The 17,459-nt window shown below is 36.3% G+C and overlaps 1 protein-coding gene across 1 annotated transcript; it reads right to left on the minus strand.

Moving 5' to 3' along the window:
• Positions 1–15,178: 15,178 nt before the first annotated feature.
• Positions 15,179–16,964, minus strand: LOC131628260 (borneol dehydrogenase, mitochondrial-like). The gene is made up of 3 exons (XM_058899121.1): positions 16,840–16,964; positions 16,151–16,729; positions 15,179–15,537 (listed from the first exon to the last, which is right to left on the minus strand). The coding sequence occupies exons 1-3, from the start codon at positions 16,875–16,877 to the stop codon at positions 15,339–15,341; spliced, it is 816 nt and encodes a 271-aa protein (XP_058755104.1). The 5' UTR covers positions 16,878–16,964; the 3' UTR covers positions 15,179–15,338.
• Positions 16,965–17,459: the final 495 nt, after the last annotated feature.

Genomic DNA, 17,459 nt, shown 5'->3' on the forward strand with positions numbered 1-17,459 from the left:
ACTTACACATCTATCTACAACTTTCATGTGTTCACTACTATTGAAGTACAGTTAAAGAGGGTAATTAAGACACTACTACAGAGTACACTTTCGATGACACTATATTACCACGACCATATATATCCACCATAGTCTTATCATATTTTCTACGCGTATGTTTTTTTTATTAAGAATCTTTTTATAACGGATCCTATAAAGAACCGTTGTCATATAAGTTGGAAGACAAGCTTCGAATCTCAACATCTGTCAAAATTAGTTACAAGTTTCTTATTTTACTACGGTTGAAGCTCGCAACCGTTGTAAAATTTTTTTCCCACAAAATTAAAACATACAAGGGTGCGCCAACGAACGAGACGACACCGATAGCAAAATCTTACCATCCACTTCGAATATCATTTATAGAAGTGGAATCTTCACCATCCTATTCAAATATCATTTATGGAAGCGAAATCATCATCATCCTCTTCAAATATCATTTATGATGTGTCACCTCTCTCTCTCTCTCCCCGTCTAACCCATATAAATGTTTAGGGTTACCGCATTTGTTTATGTTCTTATGAATGTGTATTGTTCATGTTTTAGATTTTGTCACTTTCACATTTTCTTTATTTTTCGTTTTATTGCAACTTTGTTTTGGTTTAATTCTGATTTTGTAGCATATAACCATAGGATGAAAGCTGATAGATTATTGTGTATGAGAAAGGAGTTATTGAATTCCTTGAAACAATAGGATGAAAGCCCTATATTAGTGTGTACGTCAAAATAAGTTGATAGATTAGTTGTAACCTTAAGCTGACAGATAAGAAACGTTTATAGAATTTCTCGATTACAAGTTTCATTAAATAAACCTTGAGCTGAAAACTTAATAAAAGGTTAGTCATCATTTTATTAATCATATCTAAATGTTGTAGCTTAGAGAAAGTTTGACCAAGTATAAACTACTTCATCATCATCACCATAATCAATGATGACTAGCCTTTCACCCTTCTTCTTCTTGATCTTCTCTTCTTGAGAGCTCTCTTGAGGCCTCAAAGATTCGGTACATCTACAATAACTTGGAAGTATTCGTCATTTTGAGGAGGGTTTTGCATAGGTCTCTGGCCTCTACAATCACAACAGCTTCTGCTCTATTAACATTGTTGGAAATTTCAGCAAAAGTACCCGTTTTGATTTTTCCTCTTCTCTGATTTCTTAGAATGAAGTTCTTTTTGTGTTTTGGTTCATAAAGGAATTCGCTTATAAATTGGTTCTTCTAAGTCTTCCTCTTCTCTAAACTTTGAAAGTCTAAAAGCCAAAAGATTTCACACATGTAAAGTTTGCTCATTATTTCTTCTTTAATTCTCTACGTTTTCTTCTCTTGGAAGTTGGAAACCTCGAGCTGTTGAATGATTACATCTCTTTGTCTTTTCAAATTTCTTTTTCCCTTATTTGAAAGTTTTGATATTCCTTCTTACGCATAATTCAAAAATGAGTGTATTTTTGTTTCTAGTATGATATGATTAAGAATTATTAAGAAATAATATCACAAAAAAGGGTTTGTAGGAGTCGAACCCATGACCTTTCTATTTTAATACACCGGTTGTTTCCATGAACTATAGTTATAAGTAGCGCGCAATCTAATATATAACAATGTTCACATGTCCGTTGTGGTAACTAGCATACATACAATCACACGCTACCTAACAGCAAACGTGCTACCGTCATTATATGTGTTTTACAATCGTCATTGTTTGTTCATAAGAGCACCTCTACGAAAAAGACATTTAACAATGGTTGGAGTAGGTATATTATCACGCAGGTCCAGGCGTGTTGTTAGTTATGCGGGACTTTCACTCACGGTCATGTGACTGTTATAGTAAAATTAAAAGTGCTCCCCTTATAACAACGGTTAAGCCTAATAACCGTTGTGATATTGGTTATGAATAAATGTCAATAGTATCATACCAAAATCAACAATACACTATTTTTGAATTGATATCAAAATTAGTTGTAGAATGAATATTTAAGAATGGAAGAATAAATTTGAACAACTCGAGGTAGGAAAATGATTTTTCTAACTTGCTAGAGAAGAGAAAGTGTATAGAATTAAAGAACCAATAATGAGCAAACTATGCATACATCTTTTAGTTTTTAATCTTTCAAGAGAAGAGATGAAGAATCAGAAGGAGCAATATAAAAGCAGAATAACCATAACACCAAAACAACTTCATCTAAAGGAATCAAAATGAGTTCTCCTGCTCAAGCTACCAACAATTCTGAGAATGAGGTTGTTGTTGCTATACATGGTGGTGTGGTTGTTAGATATAGTTTTAGACGCCATGTTATTTTAATAATGAAGAAAAATATATTTTTGGAGATATTATGAGATTTCAGTGAGAAAAGTATTTTTTGGAGAAGTCTAGTCAAAGTCACCTTTGCACAAGAGGGGAATGTTAGATGGGACTTAGAAATACTTTCTAAGTTTTTAAGTGAGTTCGACGAACAAGATGTGACATTCGACGAAGAATTTGAATTTGAATGGAAATAACTGAATTTCACACTTATCCATCTTCGAAAGAGGACGCGTGGAGCCTTAGGGTGAATGCGAGACATACCAAGAGAAACATGTCACGTTATGGGAGAAAGTCTGTTGATGACAGTTATTTCGATTTATTATATAAAAAAGTCTTATTGTTAGGAATCCGGGTGTTCCATCGTTCGTAAAAAATCTCTTAATACTCAAAGTGTAACGCCCGGAAAAATAAGTATATGCTTAATTTGGACGTTTGTGACGTTTATTGGAATTTTACCGTTTTGAGTCGTTTCAGTCGGTATTAGTTCGGGATGGCGGGCTAATATTTAATTGAAGGTTTTCATATTTTTGGTACTGGAAATATTATTAAGGTAATATTCTGCATTTTGGGGTTTTTCTGAGCAATTGAGTTTAGACCGTAAAGTAGATATTTTGTTGAGATATTTTGGAGAAGTAGGGGGAAGATAGAAAAGAATATAAGAAAAGAAAAGAAGAAAATAAAACAAAAAGGAAAGAAAGAAGACAGAAAGAAAAGGAAGAGAGAAAGAAGAAGAGCAAAGATGGAGAGAAAGTGAAGAAGGGGGTTTTGGAGAAGATGAAGAATCAAACCAAGGTAAGGGGGTGAATGTAATTTATCTTGGATGTATGATTCTTATAGTCTTGTTCTTGTTCTTGTTCTTGTTCTTGTTCTTCTTGTTCCATTTCCATAACTTTTTTGTGTGGTCTTTGATTGATTTAAGCTTGTTTGACAATGATTGTATGATGATTAAATGATATCTTTGTTGTGTGTGTTTGATGAGTTTCCACTTTCTTTCCCATTTCCTTGGCTTGATTGAGTTTGAAGAAAATTTTAGGTTTTGAGAAAGATTAATGAATCAACCATGAAAAGTTTGATGTTAGGTTGTTTCTATAGTATGTATGTGTTGTATTGGTGTTATAATGATGTTTTAGAGTGGTTTTGGTGGGTACAAGGGGATTGGAACAGTTCTGGTTCATGCTGGTTTTTCTGGGTTTTCGCAGGTCCGCTGAGCGGAGGGGGGTCTGCTGAGAGGAGTTTCCGTTGGCTCGCTTCTGGCAGGGTCCGCTAAGCGGAGCTCAAGCGGCCAACAACATTTTCTATTTTTCCGAAACTTTGAAACTTCGTATCTTCTGAACCGTAACCCCGATTTTGTCGCCGTTCAAAGCGTTGGAAAGCTAACGCAATGAAATATACTATGATCTAATAAAATTATTCATAGGATGTAGTCTCCTATTATTTTTAATAGGATCAAGTGATGAACTGTGTAGTATGTTCAATTATCCAAACTTTGAAACCTTGTAACTTTTGATCCGTAACTCCGTTTTATACGCTGTTCGAAGCGTTAGGAAGCTAGTTGGATGTTCTATATGATGGTATAGTCTTGGTTATATTGTGATAAATTGGTTGTAATTTTTGTTGATGAAAACACATAATTGTTTATATGCGCGATACGATTGGTAAATAATCATAGTGCATGGTTGTAATTGTTGTTGATGTATGTATTAATATGAAATCATGTTCGTATGTGTTATGTATTAATGAATGTTCATTCTTGATATGTGACGATGTTTGGTTGTTTGTTGTTAACATGATATGTGGCCTTATGGCAAGTAACTGTTGTTATTGAGGTATTGATGAAGTTGTGGGCCGATGGCTAATATTAATTTGATGTGTATATGTGTGTTATAAGTTCATCTATGCCGATCTGGCCAGTATGTTTTAACGGTGAATGTGTGTTGTGTGCTTATGAACGCCTGTGTGGTAATTATGGTGTGATATAATTGATAACGATGTTGTTAATTGGTGATGTATCCTTTTGGATAGAATATAAACGGTGTAACGTGAGTATGTGACCATGTTATATTGTTGCTGATGTTGTTGTTATGTAATATAGTCATATATTTGCACAGCATAACATTTCAATACGTTAATGGCGGAATGCTGTTAACAGTGTGAATACAAGATTACACTCAAAGATGTTTTTGATTCATGGCAAACTCAAATAAGCATTCAAACAACAAGACGGAAGCAGAAAACTTAAAGAAAAGCAAGCATTGATCACTCATAGGTCAACCCATTATGTTTATATGTTTATAGGTTGCCTCAACACAAGCAAAACAAGAAGAATGCAGAAAAACAGCAGTTAGGTCGACCTACCATCAACCCAGGTCGACCTAAAATGGAGAAAAACTCATATATCCCTGCTAGGTCGACTCACACATCATTTAGGTCGACCTAAATTGATGAATTCTACATACCAGCCTGTTAGGTCGACCTACACATAAACTAGGTCGACCTAATCTGTGAAAATGTCCCCAGAATGCATCAGAAGAGGATTCTGGTCGACCTACTCCTTCAACAGGTCGACCTAACTGGGAGCAAAATTTTGCAAGCTCTGTTAGGTCGACCTAAGCACTACAAGTGGTCGACCTAACTGATCAAGAAAGTTCAAAAATCAGTTTTTCTTGGTTCTAACTGTTATGCAATCATATATATTGTGCAAGGGCAATTATTCAATCAACACCAACGACTGAAAGATACACAAACGCTTCTCATCTTCGTTCTTCATCATCTCCAACACAATTACACATAATCATTCTTGCGTTGCGGGTTAGTGATGAGTTCGATAACGTCCATGGAACGGAATTGAAGATTCCTAGTGGGTGAAGGTTTGTGGGGTTTGTTGGTGAATAAAATCTGCGGGTTTTGTCCTCCACGACGGGTGGTTCTTGGGGGTTTTTATCAAGAGGCGTTCATTGAGGATTCGGCTGAGTGTAACGATTGAGGAACGGGGAGTTCAAGGAATCAAGACACTGCAGAAGGGAATCAAAGTGAAGCTCTTGGATAACCTTGATCTGGCTCAAGATTAAGGGGGAAGAAGATTCAAAGGATCGACATAATTGGTTTATCGTTTATCGCTTTGTTATCTTCTTTGTATATACTACTTTCAACATTAATGAAAGATTACCCAATTTCAATTTGGAATTGGGGGCAGACGTAGTCGTAGCGAGGACGATCGACGAACTGCCTAAACAAATATCGTGTTCTTGTCGCTTTTACTTTCTCTTTTACCTTCTGTTCATAATTGGTTATAAGTGCAAAATTGATCAACGATTCAAGTGTTAAAATTGTGAATTAAAGTTCTGCACAAACATCACAATTCACCACAACTTGAATCACTATCAATTTGAACGTATCACCAAGTGTTTGTGTTTTTGCTTAATCCAATCTTACTGCATTGCAAATCAAAGTTGTCAATCTAGAAGTTAATTGGTTTTCAGTTGTTAAACGTATTGGTTAGCCATCATATTACTTCACCATCAATTCCACTTACTTTTTGGTTTTAAAACACATACGACCTTTGCAATAGCGGTCCGGAATAGACGCAAGTCGATTCAGAACCGCTTTCGCTCGAGTCAGTAGAAAAATCCGTAAAAACTTAGAGAGATCTATTCACCCCCCTCTAGATCTTTAGGCCAGCGTCTAACAAGTGGCATCAAGAGCTCTGGTTTATTCCGTGCTACGTGAAACACTTATTGGAAAGATGGCTTCCGGACCTAAAGGGGCTCATAATAGAGCTCCAGTTTTCAACGGAGAAAACTACGGCTATTGGAAGGATTGTATGTGTGTCCATATCAATGCAATTGATAGGAACATCTGGACAGCTATTGTCAATGGTCCATTTCAGATCACTATGACAAATGCAGCTGGTGCAGTTGTTCCAAAACCAGAAGATACTTGGAATGCTGAAGATGAAAAGAAATATGCATACGATTGGAAAGCGAGAAACATTCTAATCTCAGCTCTAGGAGTTGATGAATACTATCGTGTTTCCCATTGTAGATCAGCTAAAGCTATGTGGGACACATTGCAAGTTGCCCACGAGGGAACGGATGATGTCAAACTAGCTAGGATCAATACGTTAACTCAAGAGTTCGAACTTTTCCACATGGAAGATGGTGAAACCATCGAAAGCATGCAGAAAAGATTCGTTCACCTGAAAAATCGATTAAATTCTCTTGATAGACCTGTTTCCAATGCAGTTGCTACTAACAAAATCTTAAGGTGTTTGAACAGGGAATGGCAGCCCAAAGTTACAGCAATTAAGGAAGCAAATGATCTCAACACTTTAGACATTACCACTCTCTTTGGTAAACTAGAGGAACATGAACAGCATCTTAAATGCCTTGACATGCATGAGAAGAGGACAAAGAAAGAAAAGAACATGGAGAAAGAGGTAGAGAAGAAGTCAATAGCTCTAAAAGCTTCGAGCTCCAAGACCTCAAAACGAGAGCCAAAGGATAGTGACACAAGTGATGACGAAGACTCCGATGATGAGGAAATGGGACTGTTTGTGGGAAGATACAACAAATATCTAAAGAAAAATGGAGCAAAACATTCCGACAAAGGATTGATCAACTATAGAAAGCAATCAAACATGTTCAAACAAGATGACGACAACAAAGGAAAGACCAAAGGTCTTTGCTTCAATTGTGGGAAAGCCGGTCACTACAAACCGGATTGTCCATACCTTAAGAAAGAAAAGGAGAAGAACCAAAGCAAAGGTCATAACAAATCTAAAAGAGCTTACATAGCATGGGAAAGTGATTCATCTAGTGAAAGCTCGTCAAGCGATGAAGAAGAATCAGCAAACCTATGTCTCATGGCTCATCAAAACAAGAAAAAGAAAGCTGTAAGTCATCTTAAACCTGAACTCGTAGATAAGGTATCTCATTCTCAATTAAAACTTGCCTTTGAAGAATTACATAGAGATGCAATTAAAGCTTTCAAACTTTTGGCCTCAAATAAGAAAATATTTTCATATCTTGAATCAAAAGTTGAGAAAACCGAAAGGGATATGGAAGCTTTAAAACAATCTATGCTAGACATTCAAAAGGACAAAGTTGAAATAGATCCTACATCATGGTTTGGTTGTGAGACATGTCACATTTGGCAAAAAGAAGTAAGAGATCTAAAAGCCAAGTTAGACAAGGCTCTACAACCAAAAGTGACTTTTGCAGTTGATCCAAACAAGTTCAAAAGATCGTATACTCCTTTATATAGTAAATACACTTTTGTACCAAAAGTATCAACTAGCAAAACTCCATATTCTCATCATATTACCTGTCATTATTGTTGCAAAAAGGGACATACCATTGAAAAATGCAAATTTAGGAGAACTTTAGTTCCTAAAGGAGTATTTCAATGGTTGCCTAAGTGCAACAAATTGTGTACTCACCATCCAGGACCCAATGAAGATTGGGGACCTTCCACTCTAATTTAATCTCGCAGGAAAAGTGTCTTGACATCGCCGAACGGTGGTAGTTCCTTGATAGCTGGTGCTCAAGACACATATAGGAAGACATACCAATTTTGGTACGTCATCTATGAAGACAGTTTGAAGAATCATACTTGGCAAAGGAAATGTAGGTGTCCTAGCCATAGCAAATGTATGAGATACATTACAAATACAGATATTCCGAAAAACACATAGGACGCAGTACTTGATGTGCAAATTGGCAAGTTGCATTGCAAAGAGATTTTAAACCTATTCTTAGCAGAATATTGTTTGGGACTATGTCCCGCATCCGGGAGAACATCGAGTAATTGATACTAGATAAGTTTTTCGCAAAAATCAACCTGTGAAACATTCCATCAAAACAATTCATTATCAAATCTAGGAGTATGGCACACTGACAAGAAGACTCCACACAATGATGACAAAACACCTACATATTGAGAAAGCGGTAACATGTTTATTGTTCACTTCCAAAAATTTTATTGATGCTATAATATGCTATCAATTAACATGCTTATAGTGACTTCATGTGCTCTTATCTACTCTTCTCAAATACTTATGTATATGTGTTCATCATTTCATTCATAACATACAATGGTTGTGCATTCAAGCAAATGACAAAACAAAAATACATCATATAGAAACATTTCTAAGGCATTTTCATCATTGAAAGCAACTTAGGTCGACCTACCCTGTATTTGAGTCGACCTACATAAGAAGCTTCTTTAGAAAAACTAAAAAGGTCCAGTTGCGTCGACCTACTCACAATTTAGGTCGACCTAATTTGGTTATTTGTTTTGTCACTTCTGTTAGGTCGACCCAGCTTCACTTTAGGTCGACCTACTGCGTTAATTTTTCCATATTTGGGTCTGTTAGGTCGACCCGACCCAATATCATTCATTCAAAACATTCCATTCTTGCATTCCCTCTCATTCTCATCTCTTTTGGTACGGCTAACCCTAATTCCTCAAACTCAAAATTGTCAAAAATCATCCCTCTCTCACTCAAAGCATCTCCAACCATGCCTCCAAAATCAAGAAAAGGAAAGGAAATTGCTTCCAGTTCATCATCTCAACCGGTAAGTGCTCTTGTTCATCCTGATTGTAGAGAAAACTTTGAGAAGTGGCAGATGAAAAGGAAAATTGTTAAGCAATATACTTATGATCCAAATCTTGTCGAAAACATGCATATCCCTGATGTCGCTGCGTTAATTGAACATCAAAATATTCATCCCTTATTGCAATGTGATACCCCGTACTGTGAGAATACCGTTAGGGCTTTCTATGCAGGATTTACAAAAGGAGACGGTTGTAATTTCCGTTTCAAAATGGGATCTAGGTCGCATGTTGTTGACAAACGGGTCTGGATTAGTATTTTTGGTCTGACAATCATTGGTGATGAACTCCGTATGGTAGACGGGGATGTACCGGGAAAATATGACCATGAGGCCTACATGAAGTCAATCCTCAAAGATCCTTCCGTATTTGATAGACCAAATGAAACAATAACAGCTGGTCATTTGAAGCGAGATCCTAGACTCTTGAACTGGGTAATCTCAAGAATCATTCGACCAAGGGCAGGAGGATATTCGAGAATTGAAAGAAATGAAGTGGTGCTCATGTATCTGCTGCAAAATAGAACGCGTTTACACTGGCCTCACTTCCTAGCTGCTAAGTTTCATGAGGTCAAACAGAAAACTACAGCCCTGTGTTATGGTTCAATCATTCAAACAATTGTCAATCACTTTGGTATGCGACTTGACCACTTACACTACACTCGCGTACATCAATCCCAGGAATTCTCACAAACCACCTTGACTCTTATGGGATATCATTGGAATCCTGTTAGGAAAACCTATTATCTCATTCAAAAAGGAACAGGGAAGGTTATCTACAACTATGATGATCCTACTGAGTTTGGAAACAATGTAGGAAATGAGGAAGAGGGAAACGATCAAGAAATAGCAAATGATGAGGATCAAACCATGGAAGACATAGCTCATGACACGGATCCAAATTGGCAATATGTTCCGTCTCAACAGGAAGAAGTTCCTTGGGGATACACTGCTCCACCTCCTCCTGATCAATCCAACATAATATCTATGCTTGAAGCTATGCAACTTCAACAACAGCAGAACTTTGAAACTCAACAGCTTCAATTTCAAACAATGCAGCAGCTTCAACAAGATAGATATGAGGAACAACAACGTCAATACCAATCTTTGTACGGCTTGGTTCAGGAACAAAGGAACGATTTTGAAACGTTTGCATCCAACTCCATATTGAGGCAGAATCAGTTTGAGGAAACGGCATTGCATCGTCATGCCAACATAAGCCAAAGCTTCAACACTCTTAACATGTCTGTGCTGGATTTGTTGGAACAGGTTGAAGAAGATCGACCTCATACATTTCAAAGAGGAAGAGGAAGAAGGGGCAGGCGTTAGGACATAGTGTTTATCATATCATCATCTCATTGCATTTCATGCCATTAAGTTTTCTTTTGTTTTGTTGTTAAAAACATTATATGATGTAGTACTCTCTGTTTTCTTTTACAAATTTCTTGAACTACTATGTATGTTGTTGGCTTTCTTTAAAACATGATTAGCGTTTATGATTCCACCATTTATATGTTATCTATCTCTATGACTACCGGTATTCTTTATTTCTCTTGTTTCTCTCCTACTTTGTTCTCTTTGTTTCTCTTTTTGATGTTGTCAAAGGGGGAGATAGATACAATAGATGCTGAGTGTACGGGGGAGCTTTGTTGAGAGATTGCCCTGTTGAGAGATAGATGCTGGATGTACAGGGGAGCTCTGTTGAGTCTTTATCATTTACTACCAAAGCTTAGTCGAATGGTTTGCCATCATCAAAAAGGGGGAGTATGTGAATACAAGATTACACTCAAAGATGTTTTTGATTCATGGCAAACTCAAATAAGCATTCAAACAACAAGACGGAAGCAGAAAACTTAAAGAAAAGCAAGCATTGATCACTCATAGGTCAACCCATTATGTTTATATGTTTATAGGTTGCCTCAACACAAGCAAAACAAGAAGAATGCAGAAAAACAGCAGTTAGGTCGACCTACCATCAACCCAGGTCGACCTAAAATGGAGAAAAACTCATATATCCCTGCTAGTTCGACTCACACATCATTTAGGTCGATCTAAATTGATGAATTCTACATACCAGCCTGTTAGGTCGACCTACACATCAACTAGGTCGACCTAATCTGTGAAAATGTCCCCAGAATGCATCAGAAGAGGATTCTGGTCGACCTACTCCTTCAACAGGTCGACCTAACTGGGAGCAAAATTCTGCAAGCTCTGTTAGGTCGACCTAAGCACTACAAGTGGTCGACCTAACTGATCAAGAAAGTTCAAAAATCAGTTTTTCTTGGTTCTAACTGTTATGCAATCATATATATTGTGCAAGGGCAATTATTCAATCAACACCAACGACTGAAAGATACACAAACGCTTCTCATCTTCGTTCTTCATCATCTCCAACACAATTACACATAATCATTCTTGCGTTGCGGGTTAGTGATGAGTTCGATAACGTCCATGGAACGGAATTGAAGATTCCTAGTGGGTGAAGGTTTGTGGGGTTTGTTGGTGAATAAAATCTGCGGGTTTTGTCCTCCACGACGGGTGGTTCTTGGGGGTTTTTATCAAGAGGCGTTCATTGAGGATTCGGCTGAGTGTAACGATTGAGGAACGGGGAGTTCAAGGAATCAAGACACTGCAGAAGGGAATCAAAGTGAAGCTCTTGGATAACCTTGATCTGGCTCAAGATTAAGGGGGAAGAAGATTCAAAGGATCGACATAATTGGTTTATCGTTTATCGCTTTGTTATCTTCTTTGTATATACTACTTTCAACATTAATGAAAGATTACCCAATTTCAATTTGGAATTGGGGGCAGACGTAGTCGTAGCGAGGACGATCGACGAACTGCCTAAACAAATATCGTGTTCTTGTCGCTTTTACTTTCTCTTTTACCTTCTGTTCATAATTGGTTATAAGTGCAAAATTGATCAACGATTCAAGTGTTAAAATTGTGAATTAAAGTTCTGCACAAACATCACAATTCACCACAACTTGAATCACTATCAATTTGAACGTATCACCAAGTGTTTGTGTTTTTGCTTAATCCAATCTTACTGCATTGCAAATCAAAGTTGTCAATCTAGAAGTTAATTGGTTTTCAGTTGTTAAACGTATTGGTTAGCCATCATATTACTTCACCATCAATTCCACTTACTTTTTGGTTTTAAAACACATACGACCTTTGCAATAGCGGTCCGGAATAGACGCAAGTCGATTCAGAACCGCTTTCGCTCGAGTCAGTAGAAAAATCCGTAAAAACTTAGAGAGATCTATTCACCCCCCCTCTAGATCTTTAGGCCAGCGTCTAACAAACAGGTGGCCCGTGTGGCATTGGTTACCAGTGGGAGCTTAATGCTCGGTAACGGTACATTAGCCTGAGTGGCAAGAGATCATCAGCGGGGGATAAATGCTCGATGACGGTTTGTCGTTGCTTACTGCTCGACAACGATGTACTTTCCTGAGTGGAATGAAGTCTCAACATAATGCTCGGCAAGGTGTATTTGTCATAATGACAAGGAGGAGTTTACTCCGGATTTGGGTGCCACATGCATATGCATAGTCAAGTCTCATTCATCATTGTGTGTCTTTATAATTTATGTTATCATTCATGTGTCGCATTACTTATATATTTATTGTGGTTGACTTAGTGGATTACTTTGTTGTATGATTCTTGATGATACTTGTTGGCATTACTATATTTATCATGCTTCTTCATTATAAATTATATTCTCACCCTTCTGCTGATTTGATGCTTGAGTGGCATCCTGCAGATTAGCCGCTTTGGGAATCTTTTGGATGAGGTAGTTCTCCAGTTGGTCTCGTCGGTTGCTCTGATACGTAACATCGGGTAGTCGGGAGTCTTTTGTTATTTATTTGTATATGACTCCTTTGAACATGTATATGTATTGATGTGCTGATGTGTATTGTAAACACTTTATTTTGGAAAACTCCTCTTTGAGAGTGAGAGCTATATGCATGTATATATGTTCATATCTTCCGTATGTTGTGTATCGTTTTATAGGCAGGTGTTGTATACTTTTGGCATCGCTGATGGCCATTTGTTTTCTAGGTGTTTGTTTGGTTACTTGGTGTAACATCCTAATTGTGTTGTATGAAATTTTAACACTCTAATATTTTCTTGCCTAAATGCTTGGGTAGAATTGGGGTGTTACACAAAGTATCTGCATTATTGAGAAAGAGTCACTGAGAAATGTACGTGTAAACACCATCTTTTATTCAAATTGAATTTTACCTTATACTTCCAGAATTTATTAACTTTTTGCCATTTACTTTCCATTGCTTTTATTGCATATCTTTACAAGTTTCGCAAAGTTACTAAGATTAACTTAGATTAAGAAAAACAATACCTAGAGTTATGAATGGTGTTGAAGTGTTCTTAATTTCAAAGAACTTAGTCTAAAATTAAAGCACATGTCATAGGATCAATCTAGTCGATCCTGTAAGTAACCAATTTTTTTTTGTAAGAATAGCGTTTTTTTACCAAATTTCTGGGTAAATAAATTGGCACACCTAGTGGGACCAGTACTTTGATTAAGAATGGTCGTTTCTTGTGAAAAGTCTTAGAGAGTTCTTCATTATTTTCTTTTTATTAGACTTCATTGCATGAGACTTAGAAGTGGTAAATTAGCCACATATAACGAAGAAATACCTAAGAGAAAAAAAGGTTACGAAAATGACTAATCAATATCAACCAAGTACTCAAAATCCACCAAACAATAATGAAGTACCGGCCCAAATCTTTTCGACGGGAAGAACTAAGATTTTAGCACCTATATTATATGTTATACCATCGGAAAAATGTCAAATTTAAAGAATGGAAGACTTAATTTTGCTTATATTGTTGAGTTTATCTATCGACCACAATTTTACTTGTGCGTATGGAAGGATATTTTGCTAGTGATTATTTATCGGGGTTAGTGATAGATGGACCCTTAATATAATGGATGGTTGCTATTTTGACACTGGAGAGTAGGGGTGTTCGCGGGCCAGTTTGGTTCGGTTTTGAGAAAATCTGATACCCAAACTGGTTAAAATTTAATATACTGGTTTGGATTTGATTTGAATTTTTTACGATAAGACCCAAACTAAACCGAACCGAGAAACAACGGTTTGGTGTGTTGATCGGCTAGATAAAAAAATGCAAAAATATTTGAAAAAACCAACTTATTTACATAAATTAATTTTTCATAATAATATAATAAATAGAGTATTAATATTGTTCAATTTTAAATATTAGACTGGCAATTTTTCCCTAATTGATTCAAAAATATCTAACAAGAAAAATATCTAACATAAAGACTTTTGAATCTATAACTAATCACTTGAGTTAGTATGATAATGAATGTGTTTCGTAGCTCTATGTTCAGTTATCATATTACACTAATAATTTTCTAATAGAAAATAAAAATATAATAACTTGTCAACATACGACATTTTACTTTTTTCTTATCGAAGTTGAATATTTGGTAGTAATTTTTATGATAATTAATTATGGTTGGTTTGGGTTGAGGGTAGAAAATTGAAAATTCAATGTCCGAACCAATTGTCATTGCATTTTGTTGGTTTGATTCGGTTCTTGCAAGAACTGAAAAAATGTCTAAACCAAACACTATGATTTGGTTTGAATTCTGATTTGGTTCGGATTTACCCGAACCAATGAATATCAAGCATACTTTCTTACACCATCCAAAATACGAGTAAGGATCCTCTCCATTTCTCAAAAGAAATGGAGATGTCCATTACTATAGTTTTAGTGTAAATAAAAGATATATTTGCACGCATTTTTAAAAGTTGTGACATTAATTACACATTTATACATTAAAACTATAATAATGGACATCTCCATTTCTTTTGAGAAATGGAGAGGATCTTTACTCCCAAAATACATCATGCATAGTGTTTGTTTTTAATCCAGAAATAAAAGAAAATTATTAAACATGATGAAAATACAAAATGATATATTAATACGGTGTAGGTGTTATTAATAGTGGAAGAATAACATTTCTGAATGAGGAGTGCTAGCGACACTCTCTTTTAAACACTCTCTCAAGCATTCACTTTTTTATTGGTTGAAACATGTGTGGGCCCTTTATTTTGAAAATAGGTCCCACATAAAGTAGTAGGGCCCACACATGTTTCAACCAATAAGAAAGTGAGTGTTTGAGAGAGTATTCAAAAGAGAGTGTTGCTACCATTTCTCTTTTATGTACACTCGTTTTCACATCCAATATAAATAGGCTTTTTTTTATGACTAATCTCAAAAAGTCTTCTGATAAACAAAGTGTATGAGAAAATTATTTTATGATAACTTCGTGTCCAATTTATTTTTATCCACCACCGTAATAATTTCATATAAACACACATCAAAATACACATCTTCAGACAGATTGTCCAAAGACACAAAATCCATTGTTTACATTCGTAAATCCTCCATCAACGACAAGATTGTGACCACTAACATACTTAGATTCATCACTTCCCAAGTAGAGATTAGCTTCAGCCACATCATTTGGCATAAGATTAGTACCCTTAAGGTTAGAATAAACCCCTAGAATCCCATCATCATCTAACTTTAAGGTTATGTTTGGGAGTTTGGAGGGGAGGGGAGGGGAAGACTTTGAAAAATAAGAAGAATTGGGTGAAAAGGATAAAAGGATTTTGGGTAGGAGGGTTTTGAAGGGTTTGAGTTTATTCATAACACCAAAAACCCCATAAAATGGGGGAACTCAAAAATTGTATTGAAGGAGAGTTTTGGAGGGTTTTGAAAGGCTTACATAAATTTTCCAAATATCTTTTAGATTGTTATAGTATTCTTAAAATTAAAAATTTAGTAACGATAATGACTCTTTTATCATTCTAAACAAAATCATTTTTTCAAAAAATGTCAAATATTTTGAAGGGTTTGAGTTTATTCATAACACCAAAAACCCCATAAAATGGGGAAACTCAAAAATTGTATTGAAGGAGGGTTTTGGAGGGTTTTGAAAGGCTTACATAAATTTTCCAAATATCTTTTAGATTGTTATAGTATTCTTAAAATTAAAAATTTAGTAACGATAATGACTCTTTTATCATTCTAAACAAAATCATTTTTTCAAAAAATGTCAAATATTTTTCTATATTTTTTTTAAATTTCATTTTTGGAAGCCTTCCCCTCTCTTCCCCTCCAAACTCCCAAAGATAGCCTTAGTATTTCTTAGCCATCGGAATGAGAACAATATAAGGCGACACACAATTCACCCGAATACCAAACCGTCCAAGCTCGACGGCTGAGTTTCTCGTCAGCCCCACAACAGCGTGTTTTGAGCTCGTGTAACCATGTGAAGCCGCACCACATATGCTTCCAGCAACACTAGCTGTGTTAATTATGCTACCTCGTCGGGCAGGGATCATTACTCTTGAAGCGTGCTTTGTTCCAAGAAAGACACCAACCAAGTTAACGTTAATCACTTGTTGAAATTCAAATAATTTGTATTCAAGTATGTTGGTATTGTTTACACCGGTTATGCCTGCGTTGTTAAACATGATGTCTAGTTTACCGTACTTGGAAACAGTTGTGTTCACAGCGTTCTCAACGTCCTTTTCATTTGTTACGTTGCAATGAACATAGGAAGCAGTTGATTTGTGTAAATCTTGACAAACAGCGTGACCTTGATCGTCTTGGATGTCAGCTATAGCAACTTTAGCTCCGTTTTGAGAGAAGAGTCTTGCCGTGGCCTCGCCGATGCCGCTCGCACCACCTGTAATCAGAGCAACCTTCCCTTCAAGCCTTGTAAATCAAATCAACTTATTTTAGCTATAAATAAATTGGTACAGTTAATATGATTAGTTAAGTGCAAAGAAATGCTTTATCTTATTCAAATGTTGCAACTTGACTACCTTTTGAAAGCAGCAGAAACCAACGGAACAGTTGCCATGGGTGAGCTTTTCACGTCTCTGGATAGCCGAAGAGAAATTATAAGGCAGATTAATTGTTCTTCTCACTGAGAATGCTAAAGCTGAACACTTATTTATACTAAACTGACAAGCAGCGATGGTAACGCATACGAAACCACATGTTTAAATTTTTGAAAATGTTGCTGAAAGGGATGTGAACCACATAATCATTAACGACAAAAATGCCGAACTATCTATCCATCCAACTTGATAGATATGGTTAGCAACAACCTCCCACTCCATCACTATAAGAAATTGTATCTTGCTAATCAAAGTTCTACTTCTATCCCTGGGATCTCCATTATCACTATTTTTAATATCATTCCCCACAACGAGAAAATCACCATTAACCTCTATAGCTGTCACTCTCAGCCTTCTAGCAACCAATAAACTTTCATATATCCTCCCAAAGCTCTACCACATGAGCACTGCACACACCAAGATTCCTACCAAAGGCTCATATCCACTCACAATTTCTACCCCTAATAATATCACTGCCTCATGCTCTACCATCTTCCATATATGCTCCATCTGAATTCAACTTAACCTACACCGTAGGCGGT

The sequence above is a fragment of the Vicia villosa genome, unplaced genomic scaffold (genome assembly GCF_029867415.1).
Source record: "Vicia villosa cultivar HV-30 ecotype Madison, WI unplaced genomic scaffold, Vvil1.0 ctg.000437F_1_1, whole genome shotgun sequence".
Lineage (NCBI taxonomy): Eukaryota > Viridiplantae > Streptophyta > Magnoliopsida > Fabales > Fabaceae > Vicia > Vicia villosa.

Coding starts and splice junctions, on each gene's coding strand:
- LOC131628260 (XM_058899121.1), bottom strand. CDS start 16,877: ATGGCAACTGTTCCGTTGGTTTCTGCTGCTTTCAAAAG. Junction 16,730..16,839: donor GTTTCTGCTGCTTTCAAAAG/GTAGTCAAGTTG, acceptor TTGATTTACAAG/GCTTGAAGGGAAGGTTGCTC. Junction 15,538..16,150: donor ATTCCGATGGCTAAGAAATA/CTAAGGCTATCT, acceptor CCCAAACATAAC/CTTAAAGTTAGATGATGATG.